General features: G+C 39.6%; 1 protein-coding gene and 1 non-coding gene across 2 annotated transcripts; both read left to right on the top strand.

Annotated features, from left to right (window-relative positions):
- The first annotated feature begins 304 nt into the window (after window positions 1-304).
- On the top strand, window positions 305-5777 carry LOC143739421 (uncharacterized). Its single transcript, XM_077231937.1, has 4 exons — window positions 305-2473; window positions 3477-3662; window positions 4328-5146; window positions 5283-5777. The coding sequence occupies exons 1-4, from the start codon at window positions 2401-2403 to the stop codon at window positions 5498-5500; spliced, it is 1296 nt and encodes a 431-aa protein (XP_077088052.1). The 5' UTR covers window positions 305-2400; the 3' UTR covers window positions 5501-5777.
- Window positions 5778-15735: 9958 nt separating this feature from the next.
- Window positions 15736-15854, top strand: LOC143739444 (5S ribosomal RNA). The gene has a single exon (XR_013204201.1). It is a non-coding gene; the product is annotated as a 5S ribosomal RNA (ribosomal RNA).
- The last annotated feature ends 7459 nt before the right edge of the window (window positions 15855-23313 follow it).

Raw genomic sequence — 23313 nt, 5'->3', positions numbered from 1 at the left:
CATTATTTTCCATAATGTAATGATAAAAATTAAACTTTCATATATTTTAGATTCATTGCACACCAACTAAAATATTTCAGGTCTTTTATTGTTTTAATACTGATGATTTTGGCATACTGCTCATGAAAACCCAAAATTCCTATCTCAAAAAATTAGCATATCATGAAAAGGGTCTCTAAACGAGCTATTAACCTAATCATCTGAATCAACTAATTAACTCTAAACACCTGCAAAAGATTCCTGAGGCTTTTAAAAACTCCCAGCCTGTTTCATTAGTCAAAACCGCAATCATGGGTAAGACTGCCGACCTGACTGCTGTCCAGAAGGCCATCATTGACACCCTCAAGCAAGCGGGTAAGACACAGAAAGAAATTGCGGCGTGGCATGGAGGCAATCAGCCTGTGGCACTGCTGAGGTGTTATGGAGGCCCAGGATGCTTTGATAGCGGCCTTAAGCTCATCCAGAGTGTTGGGTCTTGCGTCTCTCAACTTTCTCTTCACAATATCCCACAGATTCTCTATGGGGTTCAGGTCAGGAGAGTTGGCAGGCCAATTGAGCACAGTAATACCATGGTCAGTAAACCATTTACCAGTGGTTTTGGCACTGTGAGCAGGTGCCAGGTCGTGCTGAAAAATGAAATCTTCATCTCCATAAAGCTTTTCACCAGATGGAAGCATGAAGTGCTCCAAAATCTCCTGATAGCTAGCTGCATTGACCCTGCCCTTGATAAAACACAGTGGACCAACACCAGCAGCTGACATGGCACCCCAGACCATCACTGACTGTGGGTACTCCAGTGCTGCTTCTCTGTAGCCTAGGTCAGGCGCTTCTGCCGCTGTTTCTTGTTCAAAAGTGGCTTGACCTGGGGAATGCGGCACCTGTAGCCCATTTCCTGCACACGCCTGTGCACGGTGGCTCTGGATGTTTCTACTCCAGACTCAGTCCACTGCTTCCGCAGGTCCCCCAGGGTCTGGAATCGGTCCTTCTCCACAATCTTCCTCAGGGTCCGGTCACCTCTTCTCATTGTGCAGCGTTTTTTGCCACACTTTTTCCTTCCCACAGACTTCCCACTGAGGTGCCTTGATACAGCACTCTGGGAACAGCCTATTTGTTCAGAAATTTCTTTGTGTCTAACCCTTTTGCTTGAGGGTGTCAATGATGGCCTTCAGGACAGCAGTCAGGTCGGCAGTCTTACCCATGATTACGGTTTTGAGTAATGAAACAGGCTGGGAGTTTTTAAAAGCCTCAGGAATCTTTTGCAGGTGTTTAGAGTTAAATAGTTGATTCAGATGATTAGGTTAATAGCTCGTTTAGAGACCCTTTTCATGATATGCTAATTTTTTGAGATAGGAATTTTGGGTTTTCATCAGCTGTATGCCAAAATCATCAGTATTAAAACAATAAAAGACCTGAAATATTTCAGTTGGTGTGCAATGAATCTAAAATATATGAAAGTTTAATTTTGATCATTACATTATGGAAAATAATGAACTTTATCACAATATGCTAATTTTTTGAGAAGGACCTGTATATTCAAACGCACATAACTATAGAATCAATTCTTAATGCGCATGTGAACGCCATGAGCGTCTATCACAGGTTCACGTTTAAAGTCTGTTTAGAGAGAACGGTGTCGTCTTAGCTGCCCCTAATTTAATAACAAATGATCATTTAGATGGAAGTGAATCAATCAAAACTAACTTTAGCTGGAAAAAACATTTTTCAAGAGCCACAATAATACCAAACCAATCTCTGTTACCTTAAATTATATGTTTATCTCTGTAAAGCTGCTTTGAAACAATCTACATTGTTAAAAGCGCTATATAAATGAGGATGACTTGACTTGTAAAAGGTTTTGTTTGAGCTGCTTCAGTTTTTTAGATATTCAAATAATATTAGGTGGTCATTCTGAGGTCACTCAGCCCCCCACATGCTCCAAATTCACCCAAAATAGTCTCGTTCGTTTGTGCTTCGTTTGTGCCGGTAAAATTTTCGTTTGTGCTGTGTCGGGTTTTAAAATATTAGACATTCAATTATTGTTGATGACGTCACGAGCCCCCCACATGCTCCAAATTCACCCAAAATAGTCTTGTTCGTTTGTGCTTCGCTTGTGCTGGTCTGTGCCGGTAAAATTTTCGTTTGTGCTGTGTCGGGTTTTAAAATATTAGACATTCAATTATTGTTGATGACGTCTCTAGCCCCCCACATGCTCCAAATCACCCAAAATAGTCTCGTTCGTTTGTGCTCCGTTTGTGCACAACTAACTGAATGGGCGAGACACTGAATGAGAGAGAATTATAGACAGTGCACCTGCCCACTTTTTTTTAACAGTAGGCTAGTTAAAGTAACAAGGTAAGACCTAAAAAATCGGCAAACCAAATCACAATATTCATTTAGGTTATGTTATCCTCTGCGTTTTCAACTTTTAACAAACACTGCGGATACAGGATGTGGATGCAACACAAACTTCAAGGTTAGTGTTTTTACTTACTGTATGTTGTGTTTTGTTTATAACATATATGAAAATTGTCACAAATACACGCACCATAATCTGTTTGCTGTGTTTATGTGTGTAAAGGCCTAGTGGCTATGGCTAGGGGTCAAAAGTTTGGATTCTTCTTTTTTTATGTCTCTTAAGCTCACTTTTTTGATGAAACATATATATTATTACAATTTAAAGTAGCTATTTTTTAGCTACTATTATATTTTTTATATAATTAAAATGTCATTTAGACTGATGTAAAAGCTGAATTTTATTTATCATTAGACCTACTCCAGTTTTCGATATCACATGATTCTTTAGAAATCATAGTAAAATGTTGATTGTATGCTCAATTATTATTGGTGCTCAGTTAGGCGCTGTGCGCCTATGGAAACAGATAGAGAGTCCTATTACTGTCGCGAATTTCAACGATCCCATTTTCTTCTGGACGAGATAAATTGGAAACGCCAGCCAAAGCCCGCAGGGACAAACGGACGGCTTAGTGTAAAGTGAGTAACGTTATTTGGTTTGTTTTTCTTTTTTTTTACCAAGACGTAATGTACAGAGGTTGGACACCCGGCATTATCACAATAGGGGATTATCACGCTTCCGGGTTTCATGGGCGGTATTTGTCAACTTTGTGCATGTCAACTTCCGGCGCAGTTCAACAATTGCGGAAACGAAAGCTAGATGTCACTGCTCTGTTCCACTTTGTAAATCGAACAAACAACGCCAACCCTACTTAAGTTTTCATGGATTCCCGACTGAATTGAGTCTAAGGAAGAAGTGGAGTAAAGCGGTTCACCGGGATGAAGGGCCAAACTTTAAAATAAAACAAGGTAGCACGTTTGTTTGTAGCCGGCACTTTAGTGAGTCAGACTACACTAATGTTACAGGTAGTGCTAGCAGACTAGCGTTAGCTGACGAGGCTAACTTTACCAACCGGGGTCGAATCAAGCGTCTAAAAATCGGGTCTGTACCCTCCCGTTTCCAGTGGAACAACTGGGGACTGCCAAGAAGAGCTTGACCGCTTATAAAAGAGCGTCATCTCACTTAGGCCATGACGTTTGCCCAGCCCTTCCTCTGGAGCAGCCCCTGCCATGTGAGGAAGAGGCGATGGAGGAGGTCGCAGCTTCGGTGGTGATGACAGAACATGATTACGCTTCTGCTCCTAAACCAGGTATGTCATTGTTTAATAAGAAGCTTTAATAAGAATCAGTATATGTTTAATTTATACAGTGAAAACTAAGCAGTGTTTTATTTTTACATTTGATTATTTAATGTCTGTTGTTAAACTAATGTAGGCCTTCCTGAAACCCTAAACCCTGTGGTTTACTGATGTTAAAATAACACTTCTTATGTGACAGTAAAACACTGATGTTAACTTTCAGTAGCTGTAGAGATGTTTTCGTGTCACAAAAAGAATGTGAAACACATATGTAGGTTATATAATTTAAAATATATTTTAAAGATAATTTACGTTTATTTTACACACTTTAAGCATTATCGTCTCGCATATCGAATATCACATTATTTAATGAGTTATCGCATATCGCACTTTTTTTCACAAATATCGTGCAGCCCTAATACCGAGGAGGTGTGTGTAACTTTTCAGAGCACAAAATGTTAAGACTTACTGATGTCCCAGCATTTGACCAATACCACAATGTGAGAAGCTTAATCACAAGTACAATTGTTGCATTTTATATCTTACCTGATTAAACGTAAAGGTGAATATTGAGCTATAAAAAGCTATTTCATGTAGCTTTAGAGGTCCAAACTACTTCTAATATGCAAGTCACAGACAAAATGTGATGTTTAAATTGTTTCTCTCATCTCATACAGGTGCACTGGATGCTGCTGCTGCACGCATACATCAATTGGAAGAGAAAATCAAGGAACTGACAACAGAGCTGTCACAGCTGAAAGTGGATCAAGTGCATTTTCACAGACTTTGTGTCTCAGACAAGGACATCCTTTTTTACACAAGATTCACGTCAAGATATGTTTTTTGTGACTTCTGGGAGGCTATTCAACCATCTGCCTCCATGCTGGTTTATTGGTCGAAAGCTCAGAAAAAGGGACAAACATTTGAACCCATTTCTCCCAGTCCAACGCGTAGACTGCAACTGGTTGATGAGTTTTTTCTCTTCTGCTGCCGAGTTGCTGCAGGCCTGCAAGAGAAGGTGCTGGCTGACATGTTTCAGGTCAGTGTGTCCACTGTCTCCCGTGTTGTTATAACATGGACCAACTACCTTTACCTGCTTCTTGGCTCCCTTCCCATCTGGATGAGTAAACAGCAAGTCAAGAACACCATGCCAAGCAAATTTGTGCAGTACTGTCCAGATGTTCGGGTAATCATCGACTGCACCGAGGTACGATGTCAGAATCCATCATCCCTCACTCTCCAGTCAGAGGTTTTCTCATCGTACAAAAATACGACAACCTTTAAGGGATTAATTGGGATTGCCCCATGTAGTGCTGTGACTTTTGTGTCAAGTCTCTTCACCGGCTCCATCTCTGACCGAGAGCTGACTGAACGAAGTGGACTGCTCGACTTACTGGAGCCAGGAGATGGCTGCATGGCAGACAAGGGTTTCACTATTGAGAAGCTGCTAGCTGACCGTGGGGCAACGCTGATTATACCACCCTTCAAGATGACAGGTAGGCATGAAAGGAATGAACATTTCAAATTAAAACTGTGAAATGATAATCATTAAGATGTGCAGAGAAATGTTTAAAAAGTACTGAGGCAGTCACTGAAATAATAGAAATTAACTTATTTCATCTCTAACCACAGCGCAGTTCACCAAAGAGGATGCTCTAAAAACACAAGCAATCGCCCGACTTCGAATCCTTGTGGAAAGAGCAATACGCAGAGTCAAGGAATATCGCATTTGGGAACACACTCTCCCTCTAACCTTGTCTGGGACAGTCAACCAGCTGTGGACCGTCTGCTGTGTGATGACCAACTTCCAGGGACCACTTGATTTAAAAGGCTACATCCCTGTTGAATAGTGTTCCCCCGATCACATGCATTTAACTATGTACTGAAAACATTGTATATATTGATGTATATAATTGAATAAGTTGTTCATCTATAATCAATTCTAAAGGGTCAGTTTGTCCTGAAAGTATTCAAAATGATGTATATAATTTAATAAGTCGTTCATCTATAATCAATTCTAAAGGGTCAGTTTGTCCTGAAAGTATTCAAAATGATGTAAATATGTAATGTAGTAAATAATGTACTCAGAAAAAAATGTAATAAAGTCCTTCGATTCAATTCCTTTATTAATTTAGTTCATTTTACTTTCTGTTGAAGATACACATTCATATATGTACCAAAGAAGTACAGGTCCACCTTCTTTTTCATGTCTTTTATCATTTCATCATCCCTCCAGACTCTTTCAACTGTGAAGTCTCCCTCAGTGTCTGTTATAAAATCGCACCAACTCAATCCAGTTACTGCCAATTGACCTTGAACCTGCCAGTGGTATTTATGATTCTGCTTCAGTTTTGCCTGACCATTCACCATTTTTACATGTCCTGCCTCAGAAATGCTAGAGATGTCTGGGCATTTAACTTCAGCAAGGCCAAAACACGGAATGGCACTAGGGTCATATACCCTTGCATCGGGGCTAGCCCCGAGGTGAGGAGCATCGGGATGGATAACAAATCCACAGTGTGAGACATTTACATTGAAATGTTTTGAATATTGTTCCAGCACCTGTGGCTCGCGTTCAAGGCCCCTTTTCATGGCGGGAGTTTGGAGTACTCCCTTTAGTATCCGCCCTGCCAGGGTCTGACCAGAAGATGGCCCTTTCACATGGCTAACCTCATAGAACCTACTAGCTGTCACTCTAGGCTTGCGTAAAGCTTGCCATAATGGGCACTCGGACTGCTCACGTGTCTGCTCCTCTCTCTCAGCTGCCATCTCGTGTGTCACCGTTAAGCTGTCCAAATGGAGAGACTGTTGAGAGTTTGGGTCAAAGTTTGGGAAAGTAGTGGGAAATGTTGACCCCTCTATAGGCAGATTAGGGAATGTTGGTGCATCTGGGTGTTGAACATCATTTCCGTGTTTGACCACAGGAGGACACTGGTAGGACAGGGGTGAACCTCGCGGCACAGGTCCGAACCTGGAGTCGACCATGGAGAGTTGAGACAAGCCATGCAGCACTGAGGATATTAGTGGTTGCGGCCTGAGATTTTTCAGTCGTTTCTCAAGAGACAAGACTTGCGGGTCAGGGAGGGATCCTGAAACGTAAAATTAAAAACATTAAGTGTTAAATTATCCCCACATCTCTTTCAGCTTGTTTTGGTTTTCAATTCTGATGGCAAGAGTCTTTCTGGGGAATTGCTCACTGCAGTGTTATATTTGCTACATAATCTATGTGTATAAAAGTGGAAAGATATAATTATATATTATACGGCAGCCAACAGTATGATATTAGTTACAGTAGTAACATTACCTGTGTATGCTTGATAGAGTGTTGATTTGCATACACTCCTGGTGGATGGCTTTGGTCTCCTAACAACCAAGTCCTGAACCGGCTCTGCATGGATTCCCTGGGAATGATATTAACAAGTAGCCATGATTGTAATAGTATCTTGCTTGTAATGGTGTAAACACAGCTTCCAATTCACTCCCATGTTAATCAATGTAGCCAGACGTACAGCTGGGCAGCCCCATGCGCTGCACCGCTTTGAATAGACTTTCAGTCTATTTTTCAGCCACAGCGTGCACCCAGTGTGTCCCAGGCGTAACGTTTGGGACACACTGCTAGCGGAGCGAAGGGTGGCACGCAAGGCAGCTCACGCCCCGGCTGAAAAATAGACTGGAAGTCTATTCAATGCGGTGAGGCTCCGCGCAGCTACAATGTTACCTTTGTCCTTGGTCGATGCCATGTTTGCAGAGAACTTGTGCAGGCCACAGGTGGTGGAACAGCTCTCACCTGCAGAACAAGAGATAGAAGAGCAAAACGGGATTGAGGATGTGCTAGGGCTGCTCGATTATGGAAAAAATCATAATCAAGATTATTTTGGTCAGTATTGAAATCACGATTATTTGACTTTGGGAACGTGTTGCATTTATTAAAAAGACACCTTTCAACAATTCTTAAAATAAATCTAAATTTGTCCATTTATTGTACTTTTTGACCTATTAAACAGAACTGCAAAGTCACAAGTGGTAAAAAATGTGACATGTTTACGAAGTAATTTGTTGTAGGGGGGTCACCAGAGCGTTATTTACCTTTATAAAGGACAATCTTTTATGTCAAATTCTTACATTTGATCAAATTCAGTTTTAAATAAACAGGGCTGTTATCAATCAAATTAATTAATTTACACTGCAAAATTACAACTGTAATAATTTTATGAGATTAATGTTTAAACAATCAATTAAAAAAAAGTACTATTTAGGTGATCGTTGTGAGCCAAAATCGAAAATGAAATCGAAATTAAATTAATTGCACAGCCCTTGTTAACAATCAATGGCAGTGTCACTCCTGCCCATGTAAACATCATCCCAGACCACAGCTCTCACCTGCAACATGCTGTAATGGGCACTCTGGAACAACAAGGCCACTAGATGGCTGCACAGAGCCTTGCCTGCTGTACAGCTGCATGAGGTTTCTTGAAGTTTGGCTGCATCAGCTTGGAAAAAAATCTACATTAAAGACACAACACAATTTTAGTTGATAAAGTCAAACTAAAATGAAAATCGTTTTCAAATGATATAGAAATGTAAGGAATAACATTACAATTAACCAAAAATTCTAGGAAATCTGCAACCGCAGTAGAGTAGTTAACCCCTTACACCATTAACATGTTGGATTGTACAAACAGGATATTACAGAATTTAAATGCAAAGTTACATTTTCATGATATTGTATGTCACAAAGGTATAGCAATTTATTGCACATGGCTGTTGACTGACTTGATGTAAACAGGCAACAGTGGAAGGGGTTAAACTTCTTGCCTTAGCTTCCTAAAATAACCTTCAAATAATGTGACTGTTCTCGCTTCCTCATTGACCTGTAACACCTAGACCTGACAGCAACCGCCCTGTCAATGATGTTGGACACTGGTGGACAAAATTATAATTAATGCATATACTGTGGATTGTTCATTCTAGCAAAAGGGACACTCGTATGCTGACGTTATCTAGTTGACACTGAGAGGCTAACCTTCTTCCTTTCAGAATACAAATGAAATGGGTGAATTGACTCAGCCTCATGAATAATCTTAATTTATGTGGGTTTAACCATACGAACATCTGAGCTGACGCCAAACTGACATTAGCATAAACTAACCTACCTAGCTAATCTTATGTTAGCTAGCGTTAGCTAGCTAATAGCCACTCACCTTCGTAGTCGTAGATGAAGTTCTCGAAAAAGAAACTGTATCCCTTGTCCACTTTGGAGCGGGCTGTGATGGAATGTTGTTCAGTTAATCGATGTACGTCAGAAAAAGTTATTTTGGGTAAATTTACGAGGGATGCAGTATAAGTAAACGGGTCGTCCATCATGGATTCGCCAGAGTGATTCACCGGAAGTGACAGTGCACAAAGATCACTGAATGCGGAAGTACTACGTATCAGCGTGATAATCCCCTATTGGTGTCTCTGAGGTCAACGACACCATCCACTTCCTCAGCAGTGAGTCTGAGGTATTCATTGTGCCGTCAACCGTCTTCTCTGGCAACCCAGACGACATCATCGACAGACTGCCAATGCAACTTATGCTAAAGCACCTTAACAGACGGGTCCTGCAGATCCGCGAGAGGGAGAGCTCAGCAGAATAGCCTCAACCATTTTTCTTAATTTATTTAATTTGTTTGTGTTCTGAGAAAATGATTTAATTGTTCTTGTTTAGTTTATATAGTTTGTTCAAAAATAAAATGTAATTTCACATGTTTCAAAGTGTTGTCTTCTCTATCATCCGTATTTTTTGACAATAATGCATACCCTCTAATTACCTGCAGAAAAGTAACACTGTTTTGCTTACCTGTTGTGATGCAATGTAATGATCGAGAAATTCGTGGACCTTTGTCATCCATTTGAATGCAACACTGTGGGAGAATTGAAACAGAAAGTTACAATCTTACAACAAGTGTGAAATTACACAAATGTAATGCAAAATACATTAATTGAGATATATCAACAAACTCACAATTTGTCATGCATGTAACAGGATGTGGTCCCTGTAAAATATTAATCCTATCCTGATTGTTTAAAAGTGAAGCTTGCACTTTTAATCACATCGTGATCCAGTGTTTCCCGACTCAGGACAACGTGGTACAGGTTTGAAATTAAAACCCCGCCCCTCTGGTTCCCTCGAGATTTTTCTATGGAGTTTTAGAATCGGGTTTTTCCAATTTAGGAGTAAAATTACATACAAGTTTAATAAAATCACATAAATTACACAGACCCATACCAAAAACACGAATTTTAAAAGCACCGGTTGAATCTCAATGACTCACTCATTAAAAGTGATTTGCTGCCACCTAGTGGCGGTTTTAAAATAACATTTAAATTTTAGTTTAAATCAGAAATTAGTTCACAAGTATTTAACATTTTATGTTTAAAACGAAGCATGAATAATGTCCTTTACTAATTAAGTCATTACTCATTCCCTGTGAGCTGCATTAAACAATGCTATTTCAGATGATGCTTCTGTTTTTCCTTAGCATTGCACATTTTAATTTCTACATTGATTTTATCTGCTCTATTGTGTCTTTTTATTGTAATTTAATTTATTGTCGTTTCTTCGTGACTTCATAAAAATCATGAATTTAATTTAGAAAATAAAATTTTCTTTCAGAACCCATCTCAGACCAAATCCTGTCAGAATATATTTGTTTTAATTAATTAATTAAATGTAAGGATTCACACATCTAGCAGACAGCATTCCCCAAAAATTCCCCAAATTCCATTTAAGCTGTTTTCAAAACAACGTTTTAACTTGTAAGTGAAAAGCATCATTCATTATTGTCGAGAATTGTTCGTGATAAAATGATTAAATGTCATTACAATCATATAGTAAACGTTTTTTTGTGTGTCGCACAGTCAATAACCGTTTATGAAGTAGTTAATTGCTTTTTATGCATAAGAAAATCAAGAAATTGTTATTTTAGTAGCATGAAAAACAAAATTATAAATCAAAATCCTTCTTACATCGTATCTGCACTTTCCAACGACAGAATTCGCAATCTGACTGGCGAGCAGCAGCACTTGGTGTTGCACGCAGAACTCCCGCGAATTGGCTTTTTTTTTTTCTTCGTCGGTAACTAATCTAAACTAACCTGATTGGTTATTGCATTATGAGCTCAACAGAGACTTCTGTGATTGGTGGTAATGCTCAACGCTGAAAAAAAAAGTAATCTTGCATGTCACGTGAGCATCTTTAACTGTAATGACGCAACACTTTTTTTTCTTCACATTTCACCTCAATAGTGAGTCGTGATAGATTCATTTTGATTGGGTTGGAGATATTTTTTAACCATGACGAATATGCCGTTCTGTCCATTTTAGAGGGAGCAATTGTGTCTCAAAATGTAGCAACTTCATTTCCTCCTTTCCTTCACCTGGTTACTGTGACAACGCGCGTCCATCCCCATGCACATTAGTTGTGCGATTTTCTATCTATCTATCTATCTATCAATCTATCTATCTATCTATCTATCTATCTATCTATCTATCTATCTATCTATCTATCTATCTATCTATCTATCTATCTATCTATCTATCTCTTTCTAACTCTATCTATCTATCCTATATCTCTTTCTAACTCTATCTATCTATCTATCTATCTATCTATCTATCTATCTATCTATCTATCTATCTATCTATCTATCTATCTATCTATCTATCTATCTATCAACTACCCAAAATAACTTAGCAATCCACTAGAAACATCCATAGCAACTTTAAATTACTTTAAACTACTTTAAACTAATTTAAACTAGAAACTACTTTAAACTTCAGACTAATTTAAACTTTAAACTAATTTAAACTTTAAAATACTTTAAACTTTGAACTCATTTAAACTTCGAACTAATTTAAAATTCAAACTAATTTAAACTTTAGACTAATTTAAACTTTAAACTAATTTCTTCTTCTTCTTCTTCTTCTGTAGATTTTATTTGGCAGCTTGCAATCATTGCGCATTACCGCCATCTACTGGACTGAGTTGTGATCACATTGGGGCGTCATAAAAATACCTTTACCATCCTATTACCATCCTATAGGATCAAAGCCCAAGTTTCAGCTGGCGCTGCGTGTTCTTTAAACTAATTTACAATTCAAACTACTTTAAACTTCTTCAAACTTTCTGGTCCAAACTTTCACAAGCCAACTTAAAGTTTGTCTCGACGAACTTTTTCTAGTTATTATTATTAAGTTGGCTTGTGAGAGCCAACTTACTGAAATCCTATTTAAACTTATTATTAAGTTGGCTTGTGAGAGCCAACTTACTGAAATCCTATTTAAACTTATTATTAGTGGTGCTTGCCAAAGGCAAGGCATCACTAGTGTTCTTCTCCATCTTATTATTATTCTTTTTATTCTGGACAAAGTTTGGCGCGTAACTCGTCCCGCAAATTTTGTCACAGACCACTGAGTGAGGCGTCAAATCATGCATCAAACACGACCAGCGGGACAGATTGCCATGACGGGAAGAGGTATACCCGTGCGTGTCAGTGACCTTTTTTGGATCAATACCTCCGCGATATCCTCCCGATCGAGGCAAAAGGGGTTACAGTATGCAGTGGAGGGTTATATTCAAAATATAAAATACACAATGAAGGATACACGACTACTATCGAGGCTAATGCTTATACTGTCTCAAGCGAAATCTGAGAAACCCTATGACCTGTACCTCAAATGCAACCAGCACAGCCTTGAAGAAGATTTTATAAGCTGGTTCAGTGGCCAATTGTTTGGAGTTAGAAATATATAACTCACGCTGCATATTTAGTAATTTTGCCTCCGATACAGGATTATACATTCTCTTTAACGAGCAGGTTGTTCATTACCACGGCAACCGCTTGCGTGTCATGCTGAATGCGATTTTCGTGTTTATAAAGTAACTATACATAAGAGACAGAAAGATGCAGATAATCATACATTATTTAAGGTTATTTCTATTCTTTACGATATTGATATATTAACTGATGTTGTCAAGCAAGCTTCATGCTTTCCCCGTTGCGAACCTGAACTCCTCTAAACTGTAACGTTAGCCTACAGGTGCTGCACTGCTAGTGACTGTTGCTCATTTCCCCCCGAAAATATCATGTTAACAACAAACCTTTAAAAAACGTAATTCCTTTGTGGATCCTCTTGATCTGCTTTCTCCATGTTTCTTTGACTAATCTCAGTGTCAGTCTCACGCACGCTGCACGCGAGTTAACAATGTTCAACACATGTAACTGGGAGTTTGGCCGTCCACACTGTTTTTATCCATTGTAGGCACCGCTCACGTTGTGTTTTCGGCTTTGGAAACGGATAGAACACAACTCCTCCAGACAATCTCTCGGGGTATCTAGTGTCCGATATACAAACGCCGTGGGCACCGCTTCAACATCTTGCTTGGAGTCAATGTTTGACGGACCTGCTCACATAGTAACGGTTGCTATGATGTGTGATTGGTCAATGCCCGTTTTGGGGGAGGGGCGGCGAAAGGTCAATTACAGCACCCGAGCAACCAGGCCGCAGGCCTCGTGCCATACCAAATAAAGATTTTAAGAACTCTATAATAACTCTATAGTGACTATCTGTTCCTCTATTATAATAAATACATGCTGACATCACAGACCACTGAGTTAGGCATCAAATCGTGCGGCCTATAGAGGAGAGGTGTGCTACATCTTTTCTAAGAGATCGGGGGTACGGTAATTGCCCCAGGGGCAAAAAAGCGCCCCAAAAAATCCCATAGACTTAACATTGCAACAAACTTTGATGAGTCATAGCTCAGAAATCAGATTTCACAGAAACGTGTAATGTATCACATTTGAAGAGGCTGACAGGCTCTGTAAGAACATACCTCACAATTGGGTAAAAGTTGCACCCCTGGGGGGCAGTAGCTGGCCAAAGTTGCCCCATTGACTTACTATGGTGTAATGGTGTACACATTGCATAGTGATTTTGTATTGAACATAGCTCTGGATCACAGTGTCATAGAGACAAGGGGGCGGGCTCGTTTTACTCAGACGACCAATCAGTCTCTCAGGATCATTGTGAAGCTATCAAGCCACGCCCTAGCAACCATTTAGAGCACCTTAGCAACAGGTTCCATCCACTTCCATTGAAAGTGATCATCTCCAGACTGAATTGTCATTGAAACAAGAGGGTGGTCTCGTTTGACTCGGGGCAGCAAACAGCCAATCATGAATCACCTCAACACTTCCTAGCCCCTCCCTAGCAACCATTGTCGAGCACCTTAGCAACCAAAATCCAGGGTTGGATATCTTCAATTCTGAATGTCACAGAGGCATGGGAGTTGGTTTATATCATTCATACTGACAAGCAGCCTTTGGAGTTTCATGATTGGCAGCTGCCAAGCCATTCCCTAGCAACCAAACAGAGTACCCTAGCAACCATTTTGCAAGACCTATATCTCTGCATCAGAACATCGTATAGAGATGTGGTTTGGCTCTTTTGACTCATGCTAGCAAACAGGGCTTCCAACATGCTACACATGCTAGCTGTGAATAGCTACATGCTAATAACGATTAGTTAAGTGCTAAATCATGCCAAGAAAGTGTTAAGAACTCCAATAGTAACCATCTGTGACAAATACCAACCACCTAGTAACACCATAGCAACCACCAGAATACCTTAGCAACCACCTAGCAACATCCTAGCAACCACCCAGAATACCCTAGAAACCACCTAGCAACCCCATAGCAACCACCCAGAATACCCTAGAAACCGCCTAGCAATCACCCAGAACACCCTAGCAACCGCCTAGCAACCACCCAGAATACCCTAGCAACCGCCTAACAACGCCATAGCAACCACCCAGAATACCCTAGCACCCACCGAGCAACACCATAGCAACCACCTAGAACACCCTAGCAACCGCCTAGCAACGCCCAAGAATACCCTAGCAACGCCCTAGCAACCACCCAGAATACCCTAGCGACCGCCTAGCAACACTGTAGCAACCACCCAGAATACCCGAGCAACCGCCTAGCAACCACCCAGAACACCATAGCAACCACCTAGCAACGCCATAGCAACCACCCAGAATACCCTAGCAACCACCTAGCAACATCCTAGCAACCACCCAGAATACCCTAGCAACCACCTAGCAACCCCATAGCAACCACCCAGAATACCCTAGCAACCGCCTAGCAACCACCCAGAACACCCTAGCAACCGCCTAGCAACCACCCAGAATACCCTAGCAACCGCCTAATAACGCCATAGCAACCACCCAGAATACCCTAGCACCCACCGAGCAACACCATAGCAACCACCTAGAACACCCTAGCAACCGCCTAGCAACGCCCAAGAATACCCTAGCAACGCCCTAGCAACCACCCAGAATACCCTAGCGACCGCCTAGCAACACTATAGCAACCACCCAGAATACCCGAGCAACCGCCTAGCAACCACCCAGAACACCATAGCAACCACCTAGCAACGCCCTAGCAACCACCCAGAATACCCTAGCAACCACCTAGCAACATCCTAGCAACCACCCAGAATAACCTAGCAACCGCCTAGCAACACCATAGCAACCACCCAGAATACCCTTGCAACCGCCTAGCAACTGAAAAAAAAAAGAGTCCCTGAGCTTCTTCAGAAAGCCTTTAAAAGTCTCTGAGATTCTTCAGAAAGCATGAAAGAGTTTGGGTTTTTTCAAAAATTCTTCTTAGTTTAAAAAAAAGAGTCCCTGAGCTTCTTCAGAAAGCCTTTAAAAGTCTCTGAGATTCTTCAGAAAGCATGAAAGAGTTGAGTTTTTTCAAAAGTTCTTCTTAGTTTAAAAAAAAAAAGATTCACTGAGTTTCTTCAAAAAGCCTGAACAAGTCTCTGCGATTCTTCAGAAAGCATGAAAGAGTTTGTTTTTTCATAAGTTCTTCTTAGTTTAAAAAAAAAAGAGTCCCTGAGCTTCTTCAGAAAGCCTTTAAAAGTCTCTGAGATTCTTCAGAAAGCCTGAAAGAGTTTGAGTTTTTCAAATATTCTTCTTAGTTTTCTTCATTAATGGTCTAACCTTTTAAATAGCCCAATTTTGGCAGCAGTTTTCGCTTACGGCCATACCATCTTAGTCACGCCCGATCTCGTCAGATCTCGGAAGCTAAGCAGGGTCGGGCCTGGTTAGTACTTGGATGAGAGACCGCCTGGGAATACCAGGTGCTGTAAGCTTTTTTGATTTAAAAAAAAAAAAAAAGAGTCCCTGAGCTTCTTCAGAAAGCCTTTAAAAGTCTCTGAGATTCTTCAGAAAGCACGAAAGAGTTTGAGTTTTTTCAAAAGTTCATCTTAGTTTAAAAAAAGAGTCCCTGAGCTTCTTCAGAAAGCCTTTAAAAGTCTCTGAGATTCTTCAGAAAGCATGAAAGAGTTTGAGTTTTTTCAAAAGTTCTTCTTAGTTTTCTTCATTAATGGTCTAACCTTTTAAATAGCCCAATTTTGGCAGCAGTTTTCGCTTACGGCCATGCCACCTTGGTCACGCCCTTGTGGAAGCAGGAAGTAGCTCAGATATCAGAGAGAGAGCAAACAAAGAGTTTTGTGAGTTTGAGAACTGTAAACAGAAGCCTTTATCTCAAAATAACCTTTTAAAAAAGGGGGAACTTGTGTGCAGTGGAGTTATTTACTCCCCAAACAGCGTATGCTGTTTGGGGATAAATACTTTACGTGCTGGGATGGCTACGGCGCTGGGTGACAAAATGGAGGTGGGAAGAGGCCTGGAGAAAAGGAGCATGAGAGAAAAGAATGGAGAACTGGATCAAAGAGAAAGGAATTATGAAAAGAAGCTCACTGTGCTGGTGGAAATAGAAGGAGAAGAGAGAGTAACAATGATGGAGTTGTTGAAGAAAGTGAGAGAAGAATGCGGAGTGGTGATCGGGTGCAGGTACAAAACACCAAAAGAATATGAATTGACATTGGAAGAAGAAAAAGCAAAGGATAAGTTACTGGACGGACTAAGGATAAAGAAAAGTCGAGTGATGGCAAAAGAGGTGGACTGTATGGAGATGGTGGTCTCGTTCCTCGGCCTGCCAACATACATACAGGATGAGGAGATATTGAGAAAGCTCTCGGATTGGGGAGTTAAAGCAGTCTCAAGGGTGAAAAGGAGAATGTGGCCGGGGACAGATATCGCCGACGGGACAAGGTTTTTAAAAGTAAAATTCAACAAAGAGGTAAAATCGCTACCGTATTCTACAAAATTTGAGACATTAGGAGGGACGGAGCACTTCAGGGTCATTCACGACAGGCAAGTGAAAGTCTGTCGTTTGTGCATTCAGCCAGGGCACATTGTTAGAGACTGCCCGAGCTTCAGATGCTATAAATGTGACAAGCAGGGGCATTACGCAAGAGAATGCAAGGAGGCGAACTGCAGTGTGTGCAATATACGACCTGGACTGTGTGTGTGTGAAACACCAGCGGAGATGGATGAGGAAAACAGCGATGGGAAGGAGTCGGATCTGTACGAGGTGGGCGAGGAGGTGGAGAGCGAAGTAGAGGAAGGTGCGGCGACTGGAGAAGAAGAGAGAAGGGGCACATGGAGTGGAGAAGAAAGAATTGGGGATTGGAGAGTGACTGAGAGCGTGAGCAGTCAAGAGGAGGAGGCTCCAGGACGGTTGCGGAGAGAGAGACAGAAAAAAAAGAAAGAGAGGGAAGCGGAACCTGGTAAGGAGATGGCATCGAAGGACGTGGAGTGTGAAGACGGAGAAGGGGAGACAACGAAAGGCGGAGGCGAGAGTCAGGAGGGTGACAACGCGAAAAGGCGAGGTGAAGCGCCGCAGATGGAAGGAGGTGGAGGAAAGAAAGAGGTGCCAGAGAGTCATGACAAAGTTGATGATGAGGAAATGGACACAAGTGATGGGAAAAGAGTGCAGAAGAAGAGAAAGAAGAAAGAAAGGGAAGAGCACAATGCAGAAAGTAAGTGCTTGGAAGTATATGTATGTGTAGAGGGAATGTGTAGAGGCATGTGCAAGGCTAAGTGAAGTGGAGAAAAACGAATGTGATAGAGACATAGGTATCGAAGAAGTAAAAGAAGCAATAAAACAGACAAAGAAAAATAAAAGCCCAGGCTCAGACGGATTAACACACGAATTTTATAAGGCCTTAATAGAGACTGTAGCACCAATATTGTGGAAGGTTTATAGAATTATGGAAGAGGGAGGGAAAATGCCTGAGTCTATGGGGCTAGGAGTAATCACAATACTATATAAAAATAAAGGAAGTCCAATGAAGCTAGAAAACTATAGACCATTAACTCTTTTAAATACTGATTATAAAATACTGACAAAAGTATTGGCAAATAGGATAAAAGAGGTTGTTGGGACAATAGTTTCGCCAAGCCAAGCTTATAGTATAAAGGGAAGAGACATCACGGATACAATTTGCACAATAAGGGACGTAGTAGAAGGGATGGGGAAAGATGGAAAAGGGGGATTCATTTTATCTATAGACTTAAATAAAGCGTTTGACAGGGTGGAACATAGCTTTATAGAACAGACAATGGGGAAATTTGGGTTTGGGGATAGGATGCAAAAGTGGATAAAATTAATATATGAGAATGCTAAAAGTTGTGTTAAAGTTAATGGGATATTAACTGACCCCTTCCCGTTAGAGAGGTCAGTTAGGCAAGGTTGTCCGCTGTCAGCATTATTGTACTCAATAACAGCCGAGCCGCTGGCGACACTCATCAAAAAAGATGAAGAGATAAAAGGTATCCAAATACCAAATGGGGAATTGAGTGTAATACACCAATATGCAGATGACACTACGTTTACGGTTAGGGACATAGAGAGCATAAATAAAATTAGGAAACAGATAGAAAAATATGGGAAAGCGTCAGGTGCAAAAATAAATGTAGAAAAATCTGAAATAATGAGTATAGGAGGAGTGATGGTTGAAGGGGCAGATGTTCCATTTAAAATAACGAAAGACTTTATAAAAATTCTAGGGGTAAATATAGGAGAGAATGCAAAAGAGGCAAGAGATGCAACATGGACGGGAGTGCTAAACAAAATCAAGCAAGTGTTACAGTTTTGGAGACTAAGAGAATTATGGCTAAGAGGCAAGGTGGTGGTGGTTAATTCTTTATTGTTAACTAAATGTAATTATGTGATGGAAGCAATTGACTTACCGGACTGGGTGTTAAATGGAATAAAAGAGGCGGTGAATATTTTTGTGTGGGGTGGGAAAGGAGTGAAAATATCAGCAAAAACATTAATAGCAGATTACAGTGAGGGGGGTTTGAAGTTGATAGATTTAAATGTTAAAAGGAACGCAGTAAGAGTTAAAACAATAAAAAAGTATTTATGTGGCAAAATAGAATATGGATGGAAGGGGTATATGAGAAAATATCTAAATGAAGGTGGAGGTTGTGGTGAAGAAGGTGTGTTCATGGTGTTAAAAAAGCCAATGATTGAAAAGTTGCCTTTATTTTATCAAGAAGTGTTTACTGCATGGGCTGAGTTTGTGGTGAATGTACAATATGAATGTGAAAACATAAACCAAGTACACAATCAGCCGATATTCCTGAACCCAGGAATAAGGAGAGGAGGGAAAATGCTCTACAACAGACTATTCATGAGAGCGGGGGTAAGGAAAGTAAAAGACTTAGCATATGAATATGTGAAAGGTTTTTTGCCGAATAGGGCGATATTTGATTGTGTGGTGGGGTGGGATGATGAAATTGAGAAAGCAAAAGTGGATGGTGAATGTGAAAACATTAAAAAAAGCTTGCCGGAAAAGTGGGTAGAAGGGATTGAAAGAGAAATTACCAAAGTGGGAGATTGGGGAATGCCTGAAATGTATATTGTGGAAAACGAGAGAAAAAAGTTTTTGTGGGAGGTAAATGTGAAAACGATATACAAAATAATGGTGAAAAAGGAAATAAAAATGCCTGCATCAGAGGCGGTATGGCCTAGAGTTTTTCCTGGCCTGAAAGAAAAGACAATATGGAGAAACTTAAATGTAAAATATAACGGATTAGACTGTGAGAATTTTGACTTCAAACTGAGACACAACAGAATATACACGAAAGTGATTATTCATCAAATAAACAAAAATGTGAGTAGAGAATGTGACATGTGTGAGACAGAGCCAGAAACTCTGATGCATATTTTCTTTGAGTGCAAGGAGCTTGAGGAGTTCCATGCAAAAATTAAAAGACTGATAAAAGATGGAACGGGAAAAGATGTAGCAGGGGATGAGTGGAAAAAACTGTTTTTATTTGGTGAAAGTACAAATTATAAGGATAAGAAGGTGAATTTATGGAATTTAATTTTGAGTAATGCAAGGTATGCAATATGGCTGAGGAGGAATATGGCATACTTTGATAGAAAGAAAGTGGATGTGAGTGATGTTTTCAAGAGTATTGTTAGAAAGAATGTGTTTACAATGTGGAAATACCTAAGCAAAGATGAATTTGAAAGAGCATTTGTAGAAGAAAGTGGATTTATAAGTATAAAAGAAGGCTTAAGTTTAAAATTTTGAAAAAATGATTATTTTAGTTGGGTAAAAAGTTTTTTTTGGTTTTGTTTGAATGATGTAATATGACGTAAATTCAAAGTTTATGATGTATATACAAAATGGACCGAATATGCAATGAGTTTGAGAATGTTAGGTATGAAATATGAGTTATGTAAATATTATTTTTGTACTTTTTGATAATAAAAAAAAAAAAATAAATAAATAAGTCACGCCCGATCTCGTCTGATCTTGGAAGCTAAGCAGGGTCGGCCCTGGTTAGTACTTGGATGGGAGACCGCCTGGGAATACCAGGTGCTGTAAGCTTTTTTAATAAAAAAAAAAAAAAAGAGTCCCTGACCTTCTTCAGAAAGCCTTTAAAAGTCTCTGAGATTCTTCAGAAAGCATGAAAGAGTTTGAGTTTTTTTAAAAGTTCTTCTTAGTTTAAAAAAAAGAGTCACTGAGTTTCTTCAAAAAGCCTAAACAAGTCTCTGAGATTCTTCAGAAAGCATGAAAGAGTTTGAGTTTTTTCAAAAGTTCTTCTTAGTTAAAAAAAAAGAGTCCCTGAGCTTCTTCAGAAAGCCTTTAAAAGTCTCTGAGATTCTTCAGAAAGCATGAAAGAGTTGAGTTTTTTCAAAAGTTCTCCTTAGTTTAAAAAAAGAGTCCCTGAGCTTCTTCAAAAAGCCTGAACAAGTCTCTGAGATTCTTCAGAAAGCATGAAAGAGTTTGAGTTTTTTCAAAAGTTCTTCTTAATTTAAAAAAAAGAGTCCCTGAGCTTCTTCAGAAAGCCTTTAAAAGTCTCTGAGATTCTTCAGAAAGCATGAAAGAGTTGAGTTTTTTCAAAAGTTCTTCTTAGTTTAAAAAAAAAGAGTCACTGAGTTTCTTCAAAAAGCCTGAACATTCTCTGAGATTCTTCAGAAAGCATGAAAGAGTTTGAGTTTTTTCAAAAGTTCTTCTTAGTTTAAAAAAAAGAATCCCTGAGCTTCTTCAGAAAGCCTTTAAAAGTCGCTGAGATTCTTCAGAAAGCCTGAAAGAGTTTGAGTTTTTTCAAAAATTCTTCTTAGTTTTCTTCATTAATGGTCCAACCTTTTAAATAGCCCAATTTTGGCAGCAGTTTTCGCTTACGGCCATACCACCTTGGGCACGCCCGATCTCGTTAGTGGTACGATCCAGGAAGTGTGCTGGCAGTTGGGAGAGAGAGGCTCTCCCATGTGCTCTCTCTTAGTTATTTTTTGTTTTGTTTATTTGAAGTTCTGTTTACTTGTATGTTATTTTTTTAATCCCCAAGCAGTTTATCTGCTTGGAGGAAATCTTTCTTTTGAATAATGGACAGATTAAATGGTAAAGACCCAGGAACGGCAGGAGGAACACAAACGACGATTGACCAAGATGCAATGGACAAAGGATTGAGAGAGTTTAACGGATTAAACAAGGAGGCTTTTGGGCAGAAAAGTGCTAAGAAGAGAATGGAATATCTGAAAGAGGCAACCGTGGTGATGGATATAATGAACAAAAAAGGAATAAAGGCAGAGGATATCATCAGAGAAGTGACAAGGAATATAGGCAATGGTAAACTACTGGCAGTGAGACCAAAGAATTCTTTGGAATATGAACTTACTTTGACGTGTGCGGATGACTGTGATGATCTGATGGACGGTGTGGAAATTAAAGGACAACTCTGTGTAGTAAGGAGGTTGGAGTTAAAGGAATGTGTGGTTTCTTTTATTCACCTGCCTGCTTATGTGGAGGATGAAACAATCGAGGACAAGTTAAAGCTGTGGGGAGTTACTCCCATAACACAAATAAAGAGGAGATTATACCCCGGAACGGACATCGCAGACGGCACAAGGTATGTCAAAATAAGATTTCCAAAGGAGGTAACATCACTGCCATATAGTGCCAAATTTGAAACATCGGAGGGAGAAAGGTATTTCAGGGTAATACATGATGGACAGATTAAACTCTGCCGAATGTGTATGCAACCTGGGCATGTTTTTAAAGACTGTCCTAATTTTAAATGTTATGAATGTGCTGAGCAGGGCCATTTCCCAAAAGATTGTAAAGCGGAAAAGTGCTTGGACTGTAACAAAGTTTATATGAAATGTGACAGTGAAACAGAAAGTGAAGAAGATCAACGCTCTGAAGGGACTAAAAGAGGAAATGCGGGTCCTCATAGTCCTCAGAGTGAAGTGGAACAGAACATGAGGAAAGAACAGGATGGGTTGAATTCAAAAGACTTTAATAAGGAGTCTGGACAAAAAAATGAGATGGTGAAAGAAGCAGAGGATGGAAGTAAGGAGTCAGAAGAAATGTCATGGTGTAATGAAAACATAGTTGAAATGGAGGAAGAAAATGAGACTACCACAAGGGACAGAGACAATGGTAATAAAGACAATGTTAATATGAAAAAGAGGGGAAAGATAGGCGGGCATGTTTTAAAGTATAAAGCAATACCTAATCTGAAGCTTGTGTTGAGAAAACAAAAGTTAAGGAGAGAAATTTTAAGGAAAAAAAAAGGTGATTAAGTGGTATAGATGTTTAAATTGTTTGAATATGTACTAGATTTATTTGTTGGTTTGCAGATTATGTAGAAATGTAAATAATTTAATATGTACATGTATACAGTTGCTGAGGAAATTATTTGAGTCTCTGAAAATGGAAAAGGGCTTGTATCTGCTGCATGTTGTTTGTACTTTTAATTGAATGAAAAAAAAGAAAAAAATGATATGGGAATTTGAAAATAGGAAATATGACAATTGCTTTTTTGTTTGTTTAGTGAGGTTGTGTATTTTTGGGAAAAATATATGTTTTTTCTGAAAGTAAAATTTAAAAATGAATGTTAAGGGAATGATAAAGGAAGACGTAAATGTAAAATGAAATTAGCTTGTATATAACGCTTTAGTTTGAAAAGATGTTAATTGCATGTTTTCTACATAGAAAATTAAATGTACAAAAAATGTACTTGTTTTAATGTAAAACTTCTGGTTTTAATAAAAAAAAAATAAAAAAAAAGTCACGCCCGATCTCGTCTGATCTCGGAAGCTAAGCAGGGTCGGGTCTGGTTAGTACCTGGATGGGAGACCGCCTGGGAATACCAGGTGCTGTAAGCTTTTTTGATAAAAAAAAAAAAAAAAAGAGTCCCTGAGCTTCTTCAGAAAGCCTTTAAAAGTCTCTGAGATTCTTC

The sequence above is a fragment of the Siphateles boraxobius genome, unplaced genomic scaffold (assembly GCF_051911475.1).
Source record: "Siphateles boraxobius isolate OS27281-9 unplaced genomic scaffold, OSU_SipBor_1 16, whole genome shotgun sequence".
Taxonomy (NCBI): Eukaryota; Metazoa; Chordata; class Actinopteri; order Cypriniformes; family Leuciscidae; genus Siphateles; species Siphateles boraxobius.
The sequence above is the reverse complement of the archived record's forward strand: the minus strand, read 5'-3'. Positions and strand labels throughout refer to the sequence as shown.